The sequence below is a fragment of the Coturnix japonica genome, chromosome 7, assembly GCF_054131305.1.
Source record: "Coturnix japonica strain WE chromosome 7, WE-NBRP24, whole genome shotgun sequence".
Taxonomy (NCBI): Eukaryota; Metazoa; Chordata; class Aves; order Galliformes; family Phasianidae; genus Coturnix; species Coturnix japonica.
This window is the reverse complement of record NC_140669.1, coordinates 32,416,233-32,441,832: the sequence shown is the minus strand read 5'-3', so window position 1 is coordinate 32,441,832 and position 25,600 is coordinate 32,416,233. Positions and strand designations below refer to the sequence as shown.

The following is a 25,600-nucleotide window of genomic DNA, read 5'->3' as shown; positions in this document are numbered from 1 at the left end:
CGCAACGCGCCTCACTGCGCATGCTCGGAGCCGCAGCACGCGGTTGCTAAGCACCGTGCAGCCATAGCAACAGGCACCGCCGCCATCTTAGGCCCTGCCTACGTTATGTGAATATAACCAGGGTCAACAAGGCCGAGTGTGAGGTGTTGCACTTGGGTCAATGCACTGCAGATATATATATACATATAGGAGAAGTATCTCATCCCATACAACCTGTCAAATGCCGTGGTTGTAATAATAACTATCAAACAGTGAATCACCGGTGCTCAGTTAATATGTCTTTTGGTGATTATTAATTTTTAGTCATTGTTCTTTAAATAAAGTACAACAGACTGACACACTCGGAAATTAATGAGGTTCCCAGATAGGCTGTGACTACAGGATCCTGTAATCCCAGGCAGAAGAAAAGGTGTTGACAGCTTCTACATCCAAGAGGTCTCAGAGGAAACAGACTGGGAAGAAGCTGCTCTAGGGAAGAGGGTTGTTTATGTTGGAATCATATGGTTGATCTGGATTTCTGCCACCAGCTCTATGAAAGTGTCTGTAATGCCTGAGAATGAATCGTGGGGGTTTAGTTCAGCTTGACCTTGGGCATGCTCAATTTGCTGAAGAGGCAGTGCCCCAAGGAAGCACAGCTCAGTTAATTGAGGAATCAAAAGCAAGCAACTCACTAAGACTCCATGAGTCCCCGCGGTACTAAGGGGAGGCACAGCAATTTAAAAGGTATCCTAACACTGTAACAGATTGCTTGAGGTTTAGTCTGGAGACTCTTCTGCTGGGGAATATACATGCATGTTGACAACAGAAAGCACACTGTCTGTCCCTTCAAAGCTGTACCCACTTATAGTCTGAATTCAGTGGCTGTGTGCCTTTGTGTTACCAGGCAGAAGCAGGAGCCCAAAGCTGCCTTTCACAGGCAAGATTTCTATCGTGGCTAAGAGCAGTGTTGTGCTCAGGAGAGAAGTCCTGACACTGTGTGCTTGGGAACATCCTCTTTCTCCTATGATTTTCATTGGGTTACACAGGTTATACTCAGATGTCCAAGAATACCTTAGGCAGAGAAACTCTAACTGGGTATTACTGCAGAGTACTTGTTTTGAAACAAGAACTGAAGGTGGACACCCAAACCCACTACCACCTCTATTAAAAAGGAGGATGACAACAGCCTTATTCCAGAGGTGGAAATGAACAGCCACACCTGAATACAGCCTCTTACTATGGCCTGTCTTCAGCTAAGAGAAATGGCAGAGGAAAGGCCCATCACCAGTTGTGACCTATAGCTATACAAAATTAAGCTTATCATCAAACTGCCACACACAAAAGGGATAATGGGCAATTATTCTGAGTCACCAGAGCAGGTGTTGTCCACACAGGTGTTTCAGAAATGGGTTTCCTTTCTTAAGTTTCACCTTGAGGCATCTCAGTAGTACTTTCCACCCACAAAAAGTTGAATCAATACCATTTTAAAAGTCCCCCCTGCAAAATCGTTTGCTGTTATCGCTATTGCCTCACGTCACAAACCCTGAGCTGCTCAATTCTTGTACTTTTTCCTCACAGAAGGATCTTGAGACAGTTCGCTTCACTGTTGCAAACACCAAGAAGGAAGAACAAAGAGACAAGTCAAACAGACATCTGGAAACCACTCTTTATTTTGCGAAGAACACTTGAAAAATAAAGATGAAAGTCTTTCTAGGCTTTGGAATATAACCATCACAAAGTGTGGAATCACAAAAAGTCCAATTTTAAAAGTTTTTCCCTTCCCCCACCCTCTTTTCAATTCATTCTTCCGTTGTGGATCAATCCGCAATAGTTTTAAGAAAAAAAAATAGGCATTTTGAGCGGACATCAGAAATAATTCAAGATTGGTTCAGTGCAGGAGCTGCTACATGACACTTCAACAAAGGCACATACCAGAATTGCCATGTCAGTACTTTATAATCCCTACCTGAATTCCTCCAAAGGCTTCAAGAGGAGATTGGAATTATCACAAAGCAGTCAGGAAGGTTAAGCTCAAAAGAGCAGTCCAGATTGGAACTGGAGGAGTTAAAGTGACAGCAAAGCAAGTGGAGCAGCTTGCAAACAAAATGCTTTCTCCTTTACCTTCGTAATCAGCACGCGTCATAGTTTATGTAAACCCTGGCTCAGAAGAACATCAGCTGATATGAAAGAAGGCTCTGCAAAGTAAGTTAGGGCAAGCAGGCAGAGCTGGAAAGGAAATAAATTGGCTGCTCTCATCTCAATCAGAAAATAACCTATCTGAAGTAGCACACCTACAACCAAGAAATTAGGGGAGAAAAGTTAAATTAAAACAGCTCCTTGGTGGAAACAGCCTTAAAAGCCCAGAAGCATCTGCTGGATTTTAAAGATACCTATGAAAAATGAAGATTCATATGTGCTTAAAGATTGAGAGGTGGCCTTAATTCTTTTTTGCTTGCTTTTGTTCATAACTAAGAGTGTCAATTTTGGTCTTCAAATTGTCCTCAATGCCAAAATCCTTTTCTCACATTTAGCCAGAGTTTTAGTAGCCTGTTGTATAGATCAAGCACAGCAGCATCCCCAGATTAACTGCATTTGTTTACTCATTATCCCAGTTTTAAATAAGGGTTCAACAGTTACTGCTGAACAGTGCTTTGCTCACCTCAGAACAGGTTTCCAGACACCTGTGCAGTTCAACAAGGCTTTGTAGTGTCCCACCACCAGACTTCAATTTGATACAACAGTCAATTTGCACAGCAGTGCAAGGCAAGCACAACACATAGAAACGCTTCTGTTACTTTCCACTATTCCACCTTCACTTTATCATTGAAAATATGCTTAGAATTTGATTACAACCAATTAACTCTATAAAGAATTCTGGTTAATTTGTCAGTACTTGTACTCAAAGAATGGTCTGGACCTGATGAGAAATTGGCTAACATGAGATCCATTCTTACAAGCATTTAGTAGATGCTTCACTTAATATTTAAGAACCTTTGATACTGAGTTCAGCTGCCAGTTGGCTGCATGTGTCCCATTCTGTGACAGGGGCTGTAAATCAACTGTGTGACACCAAGAAAAGTTACTACAGATTTATGTTTTTATATAAAGAGGCAAAAGTAAATTCTGGTATTGTTAAAAATCTCAGTGATCAGAGAAGGGAAAGTGACTTCTAGAAAGAGACATCTAAGACTGCATTCAAAAACGCAGCTAACTTTGTGGTGACGGTGCATCAGCATCTGACAAAAGAAGCATTTAACATGGTTAAAAACAGTCATCGAAAGGTAATTCAATATATTAATCAGTTTTCTCATGGATAAAGTGCGTTTACCCAGCCTGAGAATAAGTCCCACGTCGATTAAGGGATGCTGAAGCACTTCCTCAGAGAGATTAGAAGCAGATCAGAGATATCCTGAATCTTACATCCAGTTTGTCTCGGTGATTCTTGATCACTCTCTGAGCACAAGCACCCCTCTTGCTGGTCCAGTTGAGGCACTCGCATGTAGCACATTGGTGCTATGGTCTGGTCAGCGAATCATCCCCCGCTGCTATCTGAAAACTCCCACATTGATGGAAAGAGCCACTTCTGGTTTACGATGCTTAATACTCAGTTTTTCCTCAGATAGAACATGGTCCTGGGAGCATTCAGCTTGCCGACTATTAAAAGAAATGAAGATGCCCGATACTAGTAGAGAACCTTAGCAGCTAGAGCAGCATAAGCCACCTGGATTGGAATCTGGATTCTACTCCAGCATAGGAACAACACTGTGAGCTCCCACTTACAGCCTATGCGGGGACACTGCAGCAATGGAACTAATTTTGTCTCCTAAGGTAGTGCCAAACCTCCCAGCATGTTGCAAGACAAAATAAGGCTCATAGCAGGCATGTGGCACTTAAAGGCACAAGTTGGAGTTACAAGAGAACTTCGCTTGGCACTGCCAGAACTGTGCACTACAGCAGCAGTATTTGTATGTCAAAAGAAGAATAAAAATAAACAGGCAATACCTTTTCTTTTTTTCTAACGCAAGCTGCCTTTGCTTCTGTTTTCCAACATCATCTCTCACCGTGCTGAAGTCCTTACTGTCATCAAGGAGAAGGTTCTGTTGTCAGAAGGGATACAGAGCATTAGTTTATTTCTATCTGCCAAAACTACTTCCCACACAACACTCTGCTTAAGTAATTTTACAGCGACTTCTAGTTAAATGCAGACAACTTAAAGAGGCCAGACAACCAAAATTATTCAGTTTTATTGCCAATTCAGAGCTCAATATCTTGCCGTTTTATTCTTTGTTTTGTTTAAATCTGTGAATAGATCGGTAATAACTTTGAAAATGTAATGGATTTAGATTTAGAATATGTGCTGCTCTCAAGTTTTATCCTGAGTTGGAAGAAAAACCCAACTGATAATGTAAGGGCAAGAGAAATCCAGTTTCATTTGGATGATGCTCAAATACAAAGCAGTACAGGAGGGGGAATGGCTGTTTATGAGGGTGGGCAGTGATAGGACAAGGGGGAACAGTTTTAAAGTAAGACAGGGCATGTTTAGGTTGGATCTTTGGAGGAAGTTTTTCACCCAGGGGGTGGTGACACACTGGAACAGGTTGCCCAAGGAGGCTGTGGATGCCCCATCCCTGCAGGCATTCAAGACCAGGCTGGATGTGGCTCTGGGCAGCCTGGGCTGCTGGTTGGTGACCCTGCACACAGCAGGAGGTTGGAGCCAAATGATGGTTGTGGCTCCTTTTAATCCAGGCCGTTCTATGATTCTATGACTCTCACACTCATAAAGCACGGCAGGACAACCTGTGAAGCACCGCCCTCTAGTGCCACTAGCGGGATATAAGGGGAGAAGCATAAAGCTTCCGACTGCATAAAAAAGGGAGGGGGGGAAAAAAAAAGCCCAGCAAGAAAAAACAAAATGTATCAACAGCAACGAATTCCCCCTGTCCACAGAGCATTCTGTCACATTCACACCCCAGCCCTTTCACACAGATGCAGCAGGATCCAGGAAAACCAGAAAGAGATTTGTTTACCGCAGAAGCAAAGATTTCCAAAGCCAAGTTAATTTACCTTCACCCCAATGATGTCTCCATCTTTCAGGTGATATGGTGCTGACAGTAAGCTCTCCTGTTTTTTCTTCCGTTTTCTCTTTGAAATTTGCTGGGTCTGAATGAAATCAAAGCACAACAGTAAGATAAGGCTGGTTTCAGAGACAGATCTGCTTACAATTTTTGTTGGCAGCTCCTGAATGTGGAGGGTCCCCACTATTCTTCAAAGCCTTATTGTCATGAAAATCAACTGTCCAGTTTGCTTTCTGTACCTCCAAGAGCAAACATCATCATCTTCCCTTTCCCACACCTCCCTCTTGCAGTTCCCTTCCATAAAGCTCAGTAAATGATGCTCTGTGATCAGCAGTGACCCTCAGCCACAGGATCTCCTGCAGAGCAAAGAGCAGCAACGCTCTTATTGTGTTACTTCCGTACATGTCTGAATAGACTGAAACACTCAGGCAAAAATAGATGTTTTTCTTCCTATGCAAGGAAATAGTAACATGGGAAAAGCCATTATAAAGAGTGGCTTATCTTGTGCCAACCAGACTGCACTCTAAACCAGGTGAAAGTCTGCTGACCCGTGGGGTAATCCAAAAATCACAACACCTTAACCGTGATTTCATGAAGACCTAATCTAATTCTTGAAGAAGGAAACCACCTCCATCAGATTTACCTCCCGGATCACATAGCAGGGACTTAAGGCTACGCATTCAAGCATGTCTGTTGAAGAACAGCAGCACAAACCAACGTGGACATTTCTCAAACCAGCTGTTGCATTCTGTCGTTCCAGATCTTACCCAGCTAGATATTGGCAGCCACTCAAATTTTTCAGGGAAGTATTTGGCTATTTCAATTTTATCTACAGGGAGACAATAGTGAGAAGCCACTCTTTGCCTCAGCGCCCAGGTAGTGCATTCTTTGGAGATATTCCACACCAAATCCATGGAGTCGTAGTAGTCCCTTTCCCCTGGTATTCCCATCTGTACTCGAAGCAGCAATTCACGTGGGCTGTCATCAGGAAGACAAAAATAAACCAGCCTTGCAAACCTTGCACTCAGAATCCAGAAATCCTAGTTTGCACCTCCTCCCCCCTCTTTGTTTCTAAAGCTCTACCAGAGAAAAATAAAGATAGCCCCCAAAGCATTAGAGACATCTGTCATTGTGACAGCATTGAAGTAACTAGATTCTAGTCTCTTAACTATACTGCAGTAAGAAATAAAGCTCTTCAAGAACTCACCCCAGGTTCTCTTCTTTCTGCAAAGGTTCTATGCAGATTTCCACTCTGGCACCCAGCTTATATTCTCTGAAAATAAAAAGATGATAAACACCATCAGCTGTGTATTCTAAATGCACAAGTAGAGAAATCATAGTTCTAGGCAAGTAGATCCATGCTGACCTGAAAAACTAAAGCAAGACACCATAGCAACAAAAAGCTCAGAAAAGTACCAGAATTACATTTAAAAACATTTAAAGTTTAGCATAATAAACAGTATGAACAACTTGTGCTCATACCTTCCCATCCCACAGCATCTGAGGTGAAAAAAGTGCTCATCAGAAAACTGAAATAATCAGAAAAGGGTTTTATTGGTCTGAGCTGGTTCATTTCTCCACCAGTCCATTCATGCAATCCAGTCAACAGTCACCCTGTTGCAATGCTGCTTGAGTGTTTTAGTACAAAACCCACCTGAGTTGCTGCTTGTTGTGCCGTAGCAGCCTGCCTGGTCTCCTGCTTTCCACTGTCCAGGCTCTGAGAAACGTGGGCAGTGGGATAACATGCTCTGGGCACTGCGGTAAGGTCAGAGCCTGAAAAACCAAACAGTTCTTCTATGATTTTACAGGTCAGTCTGCTTGGGAAAAAAAAATAAAAATAAAAGAACAACTGATTCTCATTGCTAGACTGAAGCAATTAGAAATAGGGCAAGGCATTTAGATTTATTCCAGCTTGAGGCTCACAGGTAGTGAGTATGACCAAGAGATCTACTTTTCAACCTCACAGTGAGGCAGACTTCATTCCCTCCCAACACAAAAGTCTCTTAAGTAGGCAACTTATTTTTAACCATCATCATTGGGAGGGAACGAGGCTGGAAGGATCGCTAGCACAACCTCCAACCAAGCGCTGGATAAGCTCCTTTGAAATCATACTGAGCACGCAATACCACACTAAGACAAATCTCATTCATAAGATGCAAACAGGCACAGCTTTTCTTATCAGCAGTTTGGATGAGAATGTGAAACTCAAGTTGTACCCAATATGGCAAAGTATTGGTATGGATCAGAATCAGAAGTGTCCTTTACTACCCTGTTAAGTAGAGCAACCAACCAGCTAAATAACAGATGAGCTTTGTGATCGATCTTAATTATTGTCTATTAGGCTGTTATTTTTCCTGTTTTGCTGGGTTTTGTAAGTTTGTTTTTGGTGGTTTTCCTTATTGTTGCTTTAAGTGTATTATATTCATAGTTTTCAGGTTAAAAAAAGAAGAGCAGCATTAAAAGGCACCTTAGTTTCTGGCTGAAGAAACTAAGCTCTACCTTCCTGAGTGACAAAAGTGACTTTCGGTGCATCAAAAGCAACTCTTCATTCATTAGATTAAACATACAAAAAACACGCACATAACTAATACAAGAACAATGTGGAAATGGAAAGTGGCTTTTTAGGAAGTGCTCGTATATGTGTGTGCTTATCATGAATCATCTTTACACCGTGAAATAAAAATTACAGCTGCAAGCCAAAGTTCCAGATGAAGTGCAAGAAGGCTTTTGCAGCTCAGGACACATGACAGGTAGAATGGCAACTGCAGGGAACATACTAAGGAATTATCTGAGCTACATGCTCAAGCTGCCTCTTGGTACTTACCACTGAACATGGCATATAAGCAAATGCCATATCAGAACATACTGGAGACAAGGGAAAAGGAAATAAAAAATAGGTATTAATATAGCTCAATGAATCACAGCGTTGCTGTACATTTCCAACACAGGAGAACATCTAACCTGCATCTTCAGATCTTCCAAAGAAGATTCGCCTGCTATTTCTGTAATGCCAGCATAGCACAGATCCGTGTCTGCCTGGATGCATTCTGGTGAATCTTCAGATGGGGGCAAGGAGGAGAAGAGGGAGGAAGAAAGAGACAAAAGAAAAATGAATATGACTTCACACGTTTTCCTAACAGATAATTCACTTGTAGGTGAGGTTTCACTTATAGACTGGAGTTAGATAGAAAGAAAACAGTTGATAAAAATACACTTCTGGCTGTAAAACAGGAAGAATTCAAGATGAATTATACACTGTAAAATTAAGACCAGTTACTCAAATTCATTATTATTATTAATTAGTGGCCATGACTGTGAAAGGCAGAGCTTGTTGCAAGGGAAGTTGAAACTGTTCTTCCCTACGCTACCAAAACAAACACGGGAAAAAGACAAACTGAGTAAAATTAATGAGAAAAGGCTTCAGGAACACTTTAAAGCTTTAGAATAAAATGAAGGTTTTGATTCTGAGCCCTCAGTGCTATCACAGACAATACAACTCCTCCTTAAAAAGTAACTAATCAAGCTCACCTCCTGCAGGAGACACTTGCAAAGCATCCATCTTACAGGTCAGCCCATTCACCTGGTCTCGTGCCTTCTCTCTGTGTTTCGTTTGACTTGAAGACTTCAACCACCAGATCGGTATCTTCAAGAAACCCTGAGATACGAACACAAAGTGCCAGATAGCCTACGTGTTCCAATGCCAATTACGCTCCTCACAGGGAGAAAGAAACAAACACCTTGGAATTGGCATTCTTTATACAAGTACTACTTGGTGAAAAAATAAATCCAGCCTCCTGTCACATACTATCACCATCCTGCTCTGCCACTGTGGCATCTACAGATTGAACTGAGTGATACTTGTCTGGAGATTTGGACGTAGATGCAACCTTGCCAGAGGAAGCTGGACTCATTCAACTGCAGTGCTGTGCTCTGCTGCCTGCCCAGGGCTCCCTGCAGCCTTTCAGCCTTCAGTTCCAACTTCCTTCTAGCAGCCTGTATCATCTGAGGTTTGCTGGTGCAGAAATCTTACCTGACCGTTGCTGCCTGGAGCTTCCCAGCAGGGTCATCCAATTTCAAACACAACCCTCAGCACAAAATCTGACATAAAAATTACTTTTTATAAATAAAAAACAACCCCCAAAAAAACAGAATTTTGGACTAAAAATACTACAGCTGAAAAACTCTGAAATAATCAAAAGAAGAAATTACTTTTATGCTCAAGTTTCCAGATTGTCAGCTGACTAAAGAACACCATTTTCTAACTTTTACCTTTGCGGGAAGCTTCCCTTCAGTTACAACCAAAGTATCTCCCCTGCAAACATTAAGTTCCTTCAGAGTAGCATCCTGTAGGAAGAGAAAGCATAGTTGCCTTGTGAGCCTGTATGTTCTTAAGCTTGGTTTCCTAACACATGATTTATTTAGTATTTGTGCAATGCATGCAAAAGACTTGAGGTGTTTTATACTTCTGCACTCACGACATGAAGTAGTATGTATGCAATACATACAACTTTGCAACAAGATACAACCATCACATCTATAGCAGCCTGCTACTGTGTTGAGCTCCTTCACACCTCATAGCAATCAACACCTCATTCTTTGTAGATACAAGCATCCTCCATGCATGCTGATCCCAGACTTAGGTAAATACTTATAAGAGACCTTGAAAACAGGAGGCAGTGCCTGAGTTTCCCATTTAAATCTATGGTTGAAATGGCTTCATATAGTTTTGTGAAAATAAAACACTGTGCAGAGTTACACAGCAGGCACCAAAACACCACTCAGACCTCCTCTGCAAGAAGAATCTACAGAACAAGTGGAACAAATAAGATATTATATGATTTAAGTCAAAACTAAGATCCTCTTACTTCCTGACTTAAAGCCTCTCCTGCTTCGAAGCACCAGTCCATCCTTCTCAAATGCCAGCTGTCACCTACAAACAACAAAAAGGAAACATGGAAAACTAATGAGTCCATAACAGTATTTCAGGGGGATAGTAGGGAAAAAAAGAGCACAGGAAACCCACACACTCTCAGCAGTGATTGTTCAGGCTGTTTTGCTTCTTTATGTATTTTAAAACCTCACTCTGATAATCCAAATCAAGTACCACCTTCACATCCCTCCCAAGCCATAACAATACCCTTTGTTGGGTATTGTTCTTCCACCTGCCTACCACTCCCTTCTTTAACTCATGCAAATACTCTTTATTCTTTGCAGTGTACAAATCTGACTTTTATAACCAAACCAAAGCTCACAGATCACTCCTGTGGGAGAAAAGGACTACCTTGGGGTCCTTTTAAGTGAAGTCTGACACTTCTTTGGGAGCAGCCAGATTGCAAATATCTACACACAGCCAAATTTAATTTTCCAAAAATGGACATTGAAAAGAAAGCAATGAAAACAAGCCCATTGTTTCTCAGCAGTAAAATGATACCATAGGGAAATAAAGGTTAAGTTTACATGTTCAAGACATCATTCTCTACTGCATTCACGTGTACAAGAGCAAAAGCCTTCATTTTCTCTTGGGCTGCTCAGTGTGTATTCTGACAGTAACACGTTTCAGGAGCACACTTATGCTTGACGGTGTGTGGTTCAATTTGCAGCCATCACTCTGCCATAAGGTGTTGAGCAATGAGCGCTTAGTACTAAAGCTGGGAATCGGTGCCACTCCACAACACCATCAGCATCAACAGCATGATGTACAATCAGAAATCCCAGTCTGATGCTGGTGCTCTCTCTCTCTTTTCCTTAAACCCAATGCAACAGTTCAGGGACAAAAATTGCTACCATCAGAGTCCAAAGCAGTGTCCAAAGTGTGATCTCATTCTATTAACTTCTTTTTGCCAAGTGACCTAAAAAAATGGCTTTTTCCTTAAGAAGTTAATCTTGCAGCCAAACACCTCCACCTGCAAGTGCCCCCAAATGAGCAGTCCAGAAACAGCAGGCTTTGCTGTATTTCAATTAAATATACAGCTGGAAACTCCGCTGTCAGTTTTCACCAGGGCTGTAATCCCCTCCCCCCACCCCCACTTACATTAGAGACACAGAAGTGACCATAACAAACTCATTTTTAATACCAAGAGCTGCCTTATAATTCTGGAAATGCCTTAAGATATACTATTAAATAACAATATAATACAACTAACCTGATAATCCAGATTTTTCCAGCATTAAATTTAGACACTAAAAAAAAAACAGCCAAAGAGTTGAGACTTGTTGCAACACACAGAAAATCAAGTTTCCAATAGGTCACCACTAAAATTTTCTCACATAAAAAAATATCCAGAGTGATTAATTTCCTGTTCAATTCCTACACTCACATAGGCACAGAGTATTTGAACCACACATTAAACATTTAAAGATGATTACCTGATTTCCAGCCTGTACACAACCTATCACCCTTTACAAAACATACAAATGCTGTCTTTGCCTGATGGAGGACACAAAGTTCCACTGCTCATTGGCATCTTCTTGGATTTTTTCCTGTTTTAACTGTGAAGCATTACTAGGAGTTAAAGGCAGTCTTCCCCATTGGTCTTTTAGAGCTGAAACACTGCCTTTGAATTGGAATCTTAACTGAAGTCACACGTGGGCATGAAGCAAAAGTTCTCTATGAGCAGCAAACCTTACACGATCATGAAAAGAGCTTATAAGAGAATCTAGACTTACTTCTTTCACAGAGGCAGTTTCTTCCACAACTATTTCCATCTCAGGGCTTGTATAGTGGTCACGTTCAATAATAAAATATAAAAAGAGCTAAAAACACAAGTGTAAATGGTTCAGATTACATCTTGAAGTATAGGAATAGTGAGATACAGCTCTCTCTACTGCATGCAGTTACTGTACCCAATATCAGCTATTTCATGCCAGCTATCAGTCAAACAGCACTGAAGCTACTTTTAGATACAGCAAACAATCCAAGCAATCTAGAGAAGCACATGCAATCAAGTTATGGCCATCAGGGGAGCTCCATAAACCAGTTGTGCATGTGCTTAGCATGCTGCAAATGAAAGAGAAAGCCTGCCAGCTGTATTTTGGCTCTTTGATCTTGAGATCTTCAGAAATATACATGCCTTATTTTTCCTCCTCCATATTGTAAATATGCACATATAAAATTTAATGTCTCCCCTTTCTTTTTTTCACTCAGTGCTCTTTAGAAAAGTACAGACACATCAGATCACGGACAACTGCAAACAGACTAATGATAAGTGATCTACTGTTAGTCAAATGAGCCATATTAACTGCTGACACTTATGCTCTTGGCCTTTTGCAACTGAGCTAAGTGGTGCAAACTTCCTTGCCAGTGCATAAACTCCCACTATCAGCAAGCATTTTCTTCCCCCCCATGGTGATTTACCACTACAACCATTCCAAAAAGAAGAAGAGGACCACAGGAAATACTGGGAAATGTAAACAAAGCACAAAAGCAATTCTAGTCTCTATTCAGTCGCTATTCTGTTATACCTGAGTGGAGGTTGGAGCTTTTCCACGACACAGCGCTAGCAAGCTTCCCATTTTCAGTTCTGCCTCCTTGACAGTATAATCCTCAGGGACTTCAGGAAGAAGAAAAGAAGGAAAACATCACAACTTGCTGCTTAGTGAAAATATCCACTCACTTTGCTCTTTAGACAAAGATAAAAAACATTCAGTGACATTTAAACAACTTATTTATCTGTGTTTACAATAAATCCATAAGCCTTCTATGACTAGAGTATATCTGTATAAAGGCTCCTTCCCAACCACCTCTTGATATATGGTGAGTAACAGAAGAATTTAGATTGAAATGGACATTTGCAGGCTATCTGACCCAAACCTATGTCACCTTAGCTAACAAAATGTATTATAAGAATAGTAAAGATACAGAAGATATTTACCAGCAAACACAAAGCTGATCTGCCCAATTTCTTATTGCTCCCCCAACAGTGAGAAGAGCAATGCTGGGGCCTCTATTCTACTGAACACAGGCCCTCAGGAACTCAATGATATAGCAGCAAAGATATCACATGCTCATCTAAATCAAAGCAAAGTCTATCAAATCAAGTCTACCCAGTAACCCAACCTCATCCATCACTACTCTAACAAATGTATTTAGTCCATTTTGTTTCAAGAAACAGAAAAATATGGAACAAGGACTGCTTCCTGAACAGTTTCAAAGCTGCTCTGCAATGTATCTGTTCTCTAATGCATTAGCTATGATTAACAAAAGATTAATAAACTTCTCAGTTTCTAAAACAAGCACAGAGGACAGAAGTTTGTTAATTCCCAAAGCCTTGAAGAACATGGCCTATGGTCAATAAACAACAGCAGGTATGCTGGTAACATATTGCTCACTGGGCATGAAAGTAATACAAGCAAGCTGAATATTCAACTCCTAGTTGTTTATTGGTACTGTAAGTAAACAATACAACTGGAAAAGAGAAAACAACTGCTATGGTTGAATTTGGAAATTAATGGAGGGAAGCTTCACATCTCCCTGCTTATCTTACAGAATGACACCAATATAAGCATAGAAATTTACCTGGAGAGAGAAGTTTCCCATTTCTGCTAACAGGTCTAAGACAGCTTTCACTTGCTGCAATGGAAGGGGGTGGGAAAGAGAGGTTAGGTGTGTTAAGTAATTCAAATCATAATAAATTTGGATGAGACATTCTGTTTGACAGACTGGAGCACAAGAGATTCCTTATGCCCATCAGGCAGCACTTCTGTGCCATGCAGGAAGCTGAGCACTGACACAGGTTGCCCAGAGAGGCCGTGGGATTTCTTCCCTGGAGGCCTCTAGAGCCTCCTGGGCATGGTGCTGGGCACCCTGCTCTGGCTGTCCCTGCTGGAGTAAGGCCTGGGTCCCTGCCAACCCCAGCCATACTGTGAGCCTGAGACATCTTAGCATTACCAGATTTGTAAGTAAATCCACTGAACACTTACCTAGCTCTTCCTCTAGCTGTAGCTCGTGTATTGCTTTCATTTTGATATCTGCCATCACCTAAAAGAAAGCAACGTTAACACTTCTGAACAAAAAATCTAGTTACACATCTACCGTTCAAATGTCAGCCCATGAAAGGCAGGTTGTTCTTATTCCTGCTAACATTATACACAGCTAAAAACACATCTTTTATTACTATTAATACATAACAATATGATACCTGTACATCTACTGTATGCAACATACTTGAGGAAAAGAAGTCTTACAAACAGAATTCCAAGGACAAGAAAACAGCCCTTATTATTTTCCATTTATGAAACATACAAATAGTTTGATAATGTTTATCTCATACTTGGCACTAAGCAGGACTTCATTCTGTAACAGACAATAATCTAAAAGCAGAAAAGGTACCAAGGAAAACAGTATTTTTCTCCTAATCCTGTGCTGAAAGGAAATATTTTCCTCCTCTCAGGTTTTGTTTACTGGCATAATTTCAAACATACACCTCCAGGATGGTCCAAACAGACTAACACACTAACTGTGCTGTTTCCAGTTACCAGAGCTGTGTTGGTACAAGCTTCATGCTACTGTCTCACAACAAAACATCAGCACAAATGCTAAATCCAATCCTCATTAACCGGCCCACCTTCACTAGCAAAACTTATCAAGGCAATATCTGGTATCACATCCTGAACAATCAGACTGCTTACTGTTTCAATAGTGGCAGTAATTTTAACGTGCTTCTCTTCATCATCTGTTCCACAGAAGTTTTTCACCTGGAGCCAGCTGATGTCGTACGTAAAAGCAGTCAAATTACCACTTGAAATATTCACCAGGCTGTAAAAGTGAGCAGCATAAAGACAGTCAAAGACAGGCAAACTGTATCTTATCTGGGCTAAATTGATAAATATCAAAGCTCTCACCTAAATCAGTAATGCCTAGATCATTTACAGCAGCAGCTTCAAATACAATATAGGCACCATTAAATTAACCTGGAAAAACTGTTTTAGCAACTGTCTTTCAATGGGAACAGAGTTTCTGATGATAATCCAGAGACTAATAATACCTGTTTGTTTCATGAAATAGACAAATTTATACATATACATACACACACACAGCATTTTAACTAAACAGATTTTGCCACAACTGCCTTATTGCTTAATCATCAAAATGGTTACCTCTGGTCATGGCTGTCCAAGATCAATACCGAACATCCATCTGTCAAACCAACAGTTTTGATTGTTTCCTTCATGTGTTCTTCAAGAAGAACCTCCCAGTTCTTGGCTTCTTTATGCCCTGAGTCATTTCTTAAGATTATTCCTCCTGATGGTGCCAAGGCTCTGCACAGATCACTGAGTTTCGCGCTGCATGGAAAAACGTGCTGTGATTCTGTGAAATGCTGACCCTTCCCTCCTTCGTTATAATCCACCAAACGAAGAATGTTTAAGAGAACAGGTTCATGATCGGGGCCTGCCATCACCTTCACGCCACCAACCTGAAGAAAGGAATGCAAGGTTTACACAGTGATCAATAACACTCCATTGTAAACAGCAATAAGAGACAACAGTAAAAATGCTGCAACAAGAAGGTGGACCCTCTCACAGCATTAGGAATAAACCAGCTTTGACCAAACGCCTTCTGAACAAAGAACTAGAGTCACTCAAAGGTACTAAGGAAGGGAAAGCATAATGCTAAGGTATGTTCCAAGTCTATAAGTGCAGTAAAAACTAACTGTGAAAATAGCTGACACAGCCTCCATCAAAATAAAGGACAGTGAAATTTAGCCCCATGGGATGTTAAAAGAAAGAATAATAATGTGACTGAGGCTGTACATATTGAAATCTGGCCTTCCTGATTCTCAGCCCAGGTCAAGATTATAACTCTTTGCCAAAAACACCCTGATTGTGTAGGAAGCTGCAGTATTGAAGACCTGACTGAAAGATCAAGCAAGAGTAGAACAACTCTGACACTCAGAGGAAGTTTGTTGGTTGTTTTTTCTTTGTTTGCTTCTTTTTGATAGATCAGTAAATACTTACTCTTACAACACAAATCTTTTTGAAGCAATGTTTTCCTCCACTATAGATATGGTAGGAAAGCTTCTATTTGTGTGAATACAATCGCTAAAGCACGTATTTGAAATTTAAGTAGGAGTCTAAAAATTAAAGGGATGACTAAGCATTAAGAAGGAGCACAGTACTTCAGGGAGACCACAGTCTGCCCCAATTCACTATGGAGCAGAAGTTTCTGTTACCATATTGCCCACCTCCTTCCAATAGGCACCAGGTCTTCTCAGAGCATACTCCAGCATAACAGAGCAGTGCATTCATACACCTATGAAACTGACCATATAATCATCTGCATTGCATAACTCTAACGAGAGCCACACTGTACATCACACAGAAGGGAACAGTGATAAATTGTCAAAGTGTCATTTTCTAGATGAGGGTAAGTGGTGTCTCCAAATATTAGCACACCAGCAGCACATCCACAAAACAGACTGAAGCTTCTGGGAATTCACAGCTTATGTCTTCAGAACTGACAAGGAGAAAGAATTTTTGGTTCTCTTTTACCTCCTTCCCATTCCAGACAAAAATGTCTGCTCCATCAGCCAGCCCAAAGCAGTCCAATGTCAGCTCATCTCCTAAAAAGAGCAAATTGCCAAGCTGTTTAGAATGCAAAACAGTTGTGCAGGGTCAGTTGTAAGCTGATAAATGCTGGCATATTCTACTACTCTGTCTAAAGTCTATCATTATATAAGTTTCTGCATGATCAGAAGTTACAGTCAGGCTTTTTTTCCCCTATAACCCTCTCTTTCCTATCATTTCTACCTACTAGTTAATTATACTGATAGCAAGTATTCACACGTAAATTAAGGTAAAGATCTAGATCATTATCTTTTTTTCAGCAAATGTGCTTAAATCACATAATATTTATATTGCACTTCACAAGTATTACATAATAGAAAGACTCAAGATGTTTAGTTTCACATTGGCAGAGGATTTGCACATAAGACAGTTTGAGACTCACAAATGTGCTGCTCCAAAACACTTGACATTTTACATCCACAGTGTCTACACAAATCACATTGAATTCTTATGGGTGGTAGCCTTACCATCAAGTGTCTGATAAAGGTGCAGTCCTGCTGGTAAGGGTTTAGCACTACTGAGAACCATGTCTCCTTCCCAAGATTTCATCATCTAATTGATAAGAATAGAAATAAAGATATAAGACTTGAGGAAGCAATAATTCTAACCATTCAGGATTACAACATTGCCAAAAGCTGTTAGAGGCTACCAAGCTCCCTTTCTCTATTAACAGCTCATTGTATTTCCTTCAACAAGACCAGAGGCACAGAAAGCACACAACAGTATTTAGGACCTGTGTTTTCACACTAGTCACTGGATAGGCTAACATGGTTCCAATTGGACACCAACCAAAGGTTGTAACCTATAAGCAAACAATGTTTCATGAGAGCAAGTTAGCTTTGTTTCACATGTTGACAGGAAACCTTCCGTGAAAGGTCACATTCCTTTAACGCAGCAGAGTACAATTGCAGACCTTGCATTCAATAGATGGGTTAAATTTATTATTATTTTCTTTTATTCTCTTTTAAATGACTCTAAATATACCCTATGGAAACCAGAGAAACCCTTGAAAAGGCAAATATTAGTCTGTCAAAAAACTGAACTTATTCTTAACATTCCAGAGTTCTGTAAAGAAACAATTCTTGCCCAATTATAAACCTTTTCAACCAATTAAAGTCTACTTAAAGCTTCATCGATCAGTCAGGCTTTTAAATACTTGAAGGACTGATCTCAAACCAATGTCTCCTGCTAAGAAAACTCAAACAGCTCCCAGCCTACCACACGTACTGATGAAAAATCTCGGATTGAGATTCATATTGGTATGAATATGTGAATAAATGCTTATTTAATAAAACAAATACCTGGAATATTGATTGTCGAAGGTCTCCTAGAGTTTTTCTTCTGTCAACAGTCAGATCCAGAATGCTCTCCTTCCAGCTAAGGGAAGGATGCAAGGCCCCATTGTGAAATTTATAACATGTGCTCAGATGGAGACGTATATCAATGCTGTTGTTTGCCGAGTCGCACTCCGCTCTTGAAAGAATAACACAAGAATAAAGTGATGAATTTATTGGCAAATAGCTAAACTATTTCAGTGGTGCTTCTGGGCAGTTGTGGTGTAATTGACACCCTTGTGACTGAACTCACTGTCACATTCTCCCGCCCATGAAGGGATACGCAAAGAGCTGCTCTAAGACTTGGATGATTTATTTAGTGTACAGTCTTTCACATGCACAGAACATACTGTTAAAGGGCTCATTCCTATACCTCGCTTTGACCTTTCTGAACAAGATGATAAATTCTGTCTTTAGGGATGTGGAAGCTTTTGTTTTCCAAGCTGTTACAGATAAATGCACTCAAGATGCAAACACAAAAAAAGAGAAACCTTGTGGAAACTTTGCCTTTTTCTTCTATAACTGTATCCAGTTCCATTAGCAAGAAGAAGGGGAACAGGACAAAATTCATATTCCTTCACATCTATGATAATGAATCATTTTAGTATCTGACTCCACATCTGTTCTATGAGTTCCTTTCATTTTAGATCATTTCTGAGATACGTAGATGAAGAACGCTGTTGAAAAGACTTGCAGTTACACTAACTTACCTCTTTTTTTGCAGCTCCATATTAGCAGCATTCATTTCATTCAGAAGATGTTCAGGAATTTGGTACCTTGGATTTCCTCGAGCTGCAACAAATAATATAATTTAGTTTGGCTTCAGCTCAAAAACCTATTTTGGTGAATGAGGAAAGCAAGATGAAATGTTACAATAGTAATCATTGAAAATCTGAGGCAGCAACATTGCAACCTTTCATAATCGAGCAAATTAAATAACAATAATCAGAACAAGAGCTTTCACATCTTCTGTGATTACATCTGTTTTTCCCTAAGGGAAACTGATAAATGAAAGCCATAAGAAACAACCTTTATTTCTTTCAGTAAGGCACATTAGAATCATGGAATCATAAAATCTTTTGAGTTGGGAGGGATCCTTAAAGGTCACCGAGTCCAACTCCCCTGCAATGAACATCTCTACAGCACAGTGCTGGCTCATGCCCAGCTGCCATCCACCAGGACCCCCCTTCATCCTCACATCCTCCAGCTTGTACTGACACTGGGATTGCCACAACCCAGGTGCAAGAGCTTGCATCTCTGCTACCATTTGTGAAGCATATTAGAGAAAGGTCAGTCTCAGCTATAGCCAATTAACTGTTCCCAACCTCCTTGATGATTACTTCCTTGTATCTTGAGTTAACTCTTTTCAGTCGCACTAGAAGACATCTGTATCCCCAATACTCTGGGAAAGGGCAGAAAAGCCCCAACTACCTTCATCCTTCTGAAAAATCTCAGTATCATATCAATGAAGGAAGCACCCAGAACATAAAGAGAAATTCCGCGTACCTTCAGGAGGTCTTTTCAGCTGAGACTTGCGATAGAACAGCATGTAGGCACTCTCTTTACCCTGAAATTGTTTCTCAATATCCTCCTCTTTGATGGGCTGGACTTTCGAATCATTCAGATCAAACCAATGGCTCCCAGCACAACTCTCCTTTAGCCTTGGAGGTGCTTTTTCAGAATCCCACTGGATACCATTCTCCTCAGGAGGGCTTTGGAAAGCCTGTCCTTGAAAATCTGACTTAAATGGGAGCTTGTATTTTTCCTTTAAACCAACTTTATTTTCATCAGGGCTGAACTGAAATATCTGGGGATGATTCTGCAAATACTAAAAATAAAAGCAAGGACAAGGCAAAACAACAACCTTTTAGTAAAGGAAGATACTCAGTGTTAAATATAACATTGCATCAGCTGGTTGCATCAGCAATGTGACCCGATTTGTCCTCAGATTCATACACACAACCCACTCACTCCAGCTGATTCCTCAATAGCTATTTTCTGTGTTCAAGCACACGTGAAAAAACAAACAAAAAAAGCCACCATACTAAGAACAAAACTGGAAGACCATACATAAACAAACTCCCCCAGAAAAAAGGGAAAGAAAAAAACACAGCCAGACACAACCCATATGTCAGCGGCAGTAATGGTCACAACATTGGGGCGCTCAGAACTTGTTTCTATGCATTGTCTATAGAGGTCAAAAATCAGCTCCCTCTGTGGAAGACTCACATTAGACGTCACAGATATTTTAATAATTTATTTGCAATGTGTGCTGTCAGTCTTATTAAAAAAGAGCAACATGATTTTTCCACACGTCTGTAACATAAATGCAAAAGCATTTCCTTGAAGTGCAAGAAAATGAAGTAACTACTCAGACAAACAAAACTTGAAGCATTAAATTCCATGAATGTACCCTAAGCAACTAAAAAGTGCCTCTTTATTGAAAATCTTTTTCTGTTATGACTTCAAAGCAGTGCTGTATTTCTTCTTTAATTCTCATCACTGCTTCTACATCCAAGTGGCATTACTGCTGCTGCAGGCTCATCCACAGACGCAAGTGAGAAAATATATTAAAGCCAAAGCTGACTCTATTGTAGACCAACAATAAACAATATAGGTGGAAAAAAGCTTTCAGGTTGATAAAGCTGTTGAGCATCTGATTTGTGTTTCCCAGACCATTAATGTGCCCTGCAAACAAATGCCTCACACACATTATCTTGCTAGCCCAAGTGCCAGTATTTTCAACTGCCACCCTATTGATTCTTCATTAGAAATATAAAGTTACATTCACAACAAAGAAAGAAACTAACAGACACGCACATTACCTTTCGTAATGCTCCGTACTGTTTTCGGTATTTCTTGTTCCAGGACACCTTTATTTTCTCCAAGAATTTCTGCCCTAACTGATCCACAGGGATTTGTTTACATTCTTCCTACAAAGAAATGAAAAACTTACCATGATGAAGGTCACAAATGCCAAAGAAACAGCACAAAGAAGGCAATTCTCAAGTGATAAAGTCATGGATACTTGTTAACAAGTCAGAGTTGCATTCTGTAACAGCTTAAGCAAGCAACTTAGAAAATAATAATAAATACTAATAAAAAGTCAGTCTTCTTTGTATGAGTCGCAACAATTCATACTAAAATTGGACTATATTATGAGTTTCCAAGCTTACTGTGAAGCGTGTAAAGAGTTCAGTATTGCTAAGCCTGCCTCTTGCACATTTCAGCCCCTTCTTCTGGGTTCCCTTATATCTAAATTGAAGCAATGAACTCTTTACATACCATACCTCTGATAAAATCCCTTTCAACACTGCCAGTGGATTTTCTGCTTCTTTGACATTTTCATTATCCCTTGAAGGTTTATCTTCAATCAGCCTATCGTCATCTTCCTGTATAAGAGAAACAGGACATTCACAAACACTGCTGGCAGTTTTCAGTCTGTACTAAGATTTGTATATGCAGTTTAGAACTGTAAAGCAAATCCTCCAGATCTATGTTTCAGAGGAAGCTGTGCATAGTAGTTTAGAAAGGACTGTTCTGTATCTGGATGTCACACGGAGATACCCAGCTCATTGCACACCAAACACATGGCAAAGATCATTCATTCACTACCACAACAGTGGAAGCAGCTTGCAGCCAGCTCACTGCAGTGCATACACACCCACTGTCTGATTCTGCCCACCTGCCTCACAGCAGGCAGCAGGAATACAAAAGCCGGGTACTGTGAGAGGCAGCAGATCAGAAAGCTAAAGTCTGCCACAGAAACCTTAATAGCTTCCAACATGCAGTGGTGGCCAAAAACCAGCCTTTTCAATCAGGTAAAAGAACAAATGCCTCACTAAAGTATTAATTAGCTTGGATGATCTCAATGCTTTTCTGAAATACAAGAGACAAGGAAAAAAACAACAACATTTAGCACTTACTTGTAATTGCCAGTTTCCTAATTCATCCACATCTCTGATATAAACATGATAGTGTCCTCCATAGCAGCCACCTTTATGTATAATAACAGAGAAGAGCTCATACATGTACTCTGAATCATCCATTTCAGTCTTCAAAAAGAAAAAATAATAACAATAATAATATATGTCAGCAAGTCTTTCACACAAGGACACTTCTACTCTATCAGCAGAGCTTCAGATATCTCTCTATCTATGCCTTTGCACGTGCCAAAAATGAAGGGGCATTTCAGTGTTGTGGAACACAAGCGTGGACCAACATGATTCTGAATAACAGTGGAAAATGAAATATTGCAGTATTAAAATAATGATACATTGATGCAAATAATAGAAGAACTCAACCTGATGCTTACAACCAACTTATTTTGTTTAAAGGACTAGAGAACATGGGAGAACACCACAAAGTTTCTTTAATATCTGGCTTGGACTAAATGCAAAATTATAGATACCTTGCCCTTGAGATATCAGTTCTCTGCTGAGCATATAGAAACTTGAACAAATATAACAGTACAAACCTGCTCGCAAAAAGGTCTCAGATTTATCTGGATAGGGAAGGTATAGCAACTAGTTTCCTTGTATCGTTCACACTTCTCAAAGTCAAAGTTAAACCTCAGGAGAGAGATGGTGAGAAAGGGAGGCAACTTATGTAGTTTGGCCGACTGTAACACGACAAACAAAAAATGTTATAAGCATATTGTTAAACAGAATAACCTTGCTTTGGTCAATTATATTACTCTGTTCTCTTTACAAGGAGGCAGACAAGACTGGTATTTTCATTACTATGTATCTAAAGCAATCAAGTTCTTTCCTTTACATTGCAGTCTACACCCTAGGTGATCACCAGTCTCGTATTTAATCCTGCTACGAAAATGAAGGAGCACACTGCTGAAAAATCAAGACAGATATTTCCATCTGCTCTGACTATTGGACTGCTTCTGAATTCAATAGAAATGGTCCAAAATACACCAGCAGAAGATATCACAGTTGGCATGTTGCTTAAGATAAGCCAGATTGATTGAAGAAAACAGCATTGACTAAGATCTGTGGCCTACAACAAATTAGCATGAGGTTGTACCCAGTGTATCCTGGAAAGCTACAAACACCCACAGAACAATTAAGCCAGAGTTAAAATTTCTCTTCATTTTATTTTATTTATAGTGGTGAGAAACTTTAAGCAGGAAAGCCAAACATCCACTTCAGTAAGGCAGAATCATTTAGATTGGACCCTTAAGATCATCAAGTCCACCTAACACTTAATGCAATGAGATCAAACAACAAGGTGTTTAAGCACAACAGAAACACTGGTGCAAAACCCAACCAAATATCCTGTATCACCTCTGAACATAAGCACAGATTTAGTTCTCAAACACGGTGTTCTTCAACATCTGATTTTTTTTAGAGGTCACAACAAAAGAGGGTAGAAAATAACACCCAAACACACAGAGAATACTTAAGAACTGGAGGAGTGGTATTGCTAGTTATGGGTCAAAGTGCCTAGATGTGCACAGACATTCTCTGTCAGGGTGACTCAGCAGGTACTTCACTCACCAGCAGCACTGACCCTCTGTAGGCAATAGTGACCACACACACTGCATATGCTGCACCTGTGGCCCCAGTCACACTGCTGATCTGCAACTATGCAACTTTGTGTTCAAATTCCAAATTTCCCTTGTCTTAAGTGGATGATCAAATTTCAGAGGTAGCCAACTGTTATCTAGTAATTCCCTTGAACTTAGGGAAGTTGAACTCAAACACTTAAAAACAAGCCACTGGCAAATCTTTCTGAAGTCCTCTAAGGTACTGATTAACTGTGACTGTCCTCAACTTGCCTCTGCACCTTTTCCTTTCCACATGAAAGATGATGCAAGGTTTGCTTATCCTGATGCAGAGTGGTTACCATCCTACTCACCATTACTTAAAGACTGCAACAACATTCAAGTCAGGAAATGGATCACATAGCTGAGGTTTAAAATGCAAGTCAATTTTTGGCATGTTCTTGTAACATTATTTTTCTTTAATTTTTTGGTGGAGAGGGCACATGGGCTAGAGGGTGGACAAAGCAATGTAAGTGAAGTCTCTCAGTATTAGCAACTCAAACACTGAGAAGGACCTGATGCATTACCTTTGATGCTTCAACGAGCTTATCACAGGCTCCACATTGATACAAGTTCTCATTTTCAAAGTACTCCTCTTCCACATACATGTTCCACAGGGCCTCCTCCAAGCCAGCTACACCTTTTACTGCCACTGTTAGGTCTAAGAAATCTTCCTATGCAGAAGTAAAACAACAATGAGATAATAAGTAGTGTAAATCTAGGGTACATTCAAAAGATACTCATCCCTCCTACCACGATAGATGCGAGCACCCATTTTGCTTTTGTTATTGGCAGGGAACAGGAAAGAAACAAAACATGAACCCACACACCCACAGATACTTTTTTAATTACAAAGAACAGCAAGGCAATGCAAAGATACATTTTACTGTTGTTACCCCACTGTTCAGCTGTCTTTTAACCACATCTACAGGCAGAACTCGTCAACTCAGATGTTATAATGCTTGCTGATTGGTTGCTTTGTTTTTTAAGCTCATGAGTCACATCTTGATACACGTGGCTTTGAAAATTCCAGCTGAGATCTAGCAACAGTCAGTCATGCACAATTTCCACACATCTGCAAGTCCGCAGTGCCCCAGCCAATATCCAGATTCACTATGAGCACCAGTGACGCTGCAGTAAGATGTCATCTAACAGAAACCTAATTTGGAAAAGCTTTACAGCTTTACCTGTCTCTCACTGATGTTCTTGCATTCTTTACAAACAATCTGGTTGACAACAGTCCCGTGGTACAATCGATTAATAAGGTCATGACCTGAAGTGCCCACAAGGGAAGTCTCCAAAGCACTGAACAGAATCCGATTCAGTTCCTGCACATCATGCTGCCTCATTTCCTACGCGACAAAAAAGAAACTCAAAGAAATCAACTAGTGCCACCTGTTTTGCTTAAAAACAACTTCAACTATGCATGCCAGAAACCTGTCTCAATGGTTACCCAAGTATTTACTACTTGGAGAAACATTTATTAGTTGTTATTCCTCATTGAGTCATGCTTTATGAAGTAGTTACAAGTACATAAAATATAACACACGAGAAACAGTTTCACCTATGTAGATCTGCACTAAGCTCTAGGATGCATTACACAGAAAACAAAGTTAAGTAACTAAAGGACAGGCTGCCTAATTACTGTTGAAAAAGCATTCCTGCTAAAACAGTGGTACAGCTACTCCAAATGTATTGAAAGGAAACATTTTCTCCTGTTGCTGACTGGAAACAACTGACACATATTGCATGTGGAGATACAACAGCACAGAGAACAGCTGGTCCAATTAATTGCCAGCTCCACAGCTTGAAATATTTTTAGCTAGTTTTTAAATGTCAGACTTCAGTATCAATGGTGCTGACTGGTACCTCGTTGCTGTTCCAACCAAAGCTCTCAGTAAGGTCTGTTGTAGATGCAGCCTGCTGATCTAAGAGCAGGAGCTGAGCAAATAACCGTTGAAGCTGTAGTGGAATTATCCGAACCTAGGAATAAAAGAAACAAAAATATCTATCAGATCAAATCAACAATTGAAATAAAGTTATGTAATTTAATCAAAACAAACAGAACAGAACCTATATTAACAGATCCACTA

General features: G+C 40.2%; 1 protein-coding gene and 1 long non-coding RNA gene across 4 annotated transcripts in view; one reads left to right on the top strand and one right to left on the bottom strand.

The window, feature by feature from the left end:
- On the top strand, positions 1-2,111 carry LOC116653658 (uncharacterized). Its single transcript, XR_004307908.2, has 2 exons — positions 1-723; positions 1,558-2,111. It is a non-coding gene; the product is annotated as an uncharacterized LOC116653658 (long non-coding RNA).
- USP40 (ubiquitin specific peptidase 40) overlaps positions 1,632-25,600 on the bottom strand; it is a 28,185-nt gene continuing 4,216 nt past the window's right edge. The window contains exons 4-32 of one of the 3 annotated variants that reach the window (XM_085553624.1): positions 25,377-25,490; positions 24,695-24,859; positions 24,035-24,181; positions 22,428-22,571; positions 21,877-22,005; positions 21,236-21,342; positions 20,776-20,883; positions 19,457-19,778; positions 18,661-18,742; positions 17,918-18,089; positions 17,084-17,168; positions 16,542-16,612; positions 15,150-15,466; positions 14,682-14,808; positions 13,974-14,031; positions 13,570-13,623; positions 12,516-12,604; positions 11,721-11,807; positions 11,198-11,234; positions 9,920-9,984; positions 9,324-9,398; positions 8,583-8,709; positions 8,016-8,110; positions 6,709-6,827; positions 6,262-6,327; positions 5,822-6,032; positions 5,044-5,139; positions 3,982-4,076; positions 1,632-3,633 (exon numbers count right to left, since the gene is read on the bottom strand). In XM_085553624.1, the coding sequence (XP_085409750.1) occupies positions 3,525-3,633; positions 3,982-4,076; positions 5,044-5,139; positions 5,822-6,032; positions 6,262-6,327; positions 6,709-6,827; positions 8,016-8,110; positions 8,583-8,709; positions 9,324-9,398; positions 9,920-9,984; positions 11,198-11,234; positions 11,721-11,807; positions 12,516-12,604; positions 13,570-13,623; positions 13,974-14,031; positions 14,682-14,808; positions 15,150-15,466; positions 16,542-16,612; positions 17,084-17,168; positions 17,918-18,089; positions 18,661-18,742; positions 19,457-19,778; positions 20,776-20,883; positions 21,236-21,238 (2,670 nt within the window). In that variant the 5' untranslated portion in view covers positions 21,239-21,342; positions 21,877-22,005; positions 22,428-22,571; ... (1 more) ...; positions 24,695-24,859; positions 25,377-25,490 and the 3' untranslated portion in view covers positions 1,632-3,524. Of the gene's footprint in view, positions 3,634-3,981; positions 4,077-5,043; positions 5,140-5,821; positions 6,033-6,261; positions 6,328-6,708; positions 6,828-7,878; positions 7,920-8,015; positions 8,111-8,582; positions 8,710-9,323; positions 9,399-9,919; positions 9,985-11,197; positions 11,235-11,720; positions 11,808-12,515; positions 12,605-13,569; positions 13,624-13,973; positions 14,032-14,681; positions 14,809-15,149; positions 15,467-16,541; positions 16,613-17,083; positions 17,169-17,917; positions 18,090-18,660; positions 18,743-19,456; positions 19,779-20,775; positions 20,884-21,235; positions 21,343-21,876; positions 22,006-22,427; positions 22,572-24,034; positions 24,182-24,694; positions 24,860-25,376; positions 25,491-25,600 lie in introns of those variants that run through there. The other 2 variants (XM_015867705.2, XR_014948425.1) reach the window with 2 other exon arrangements.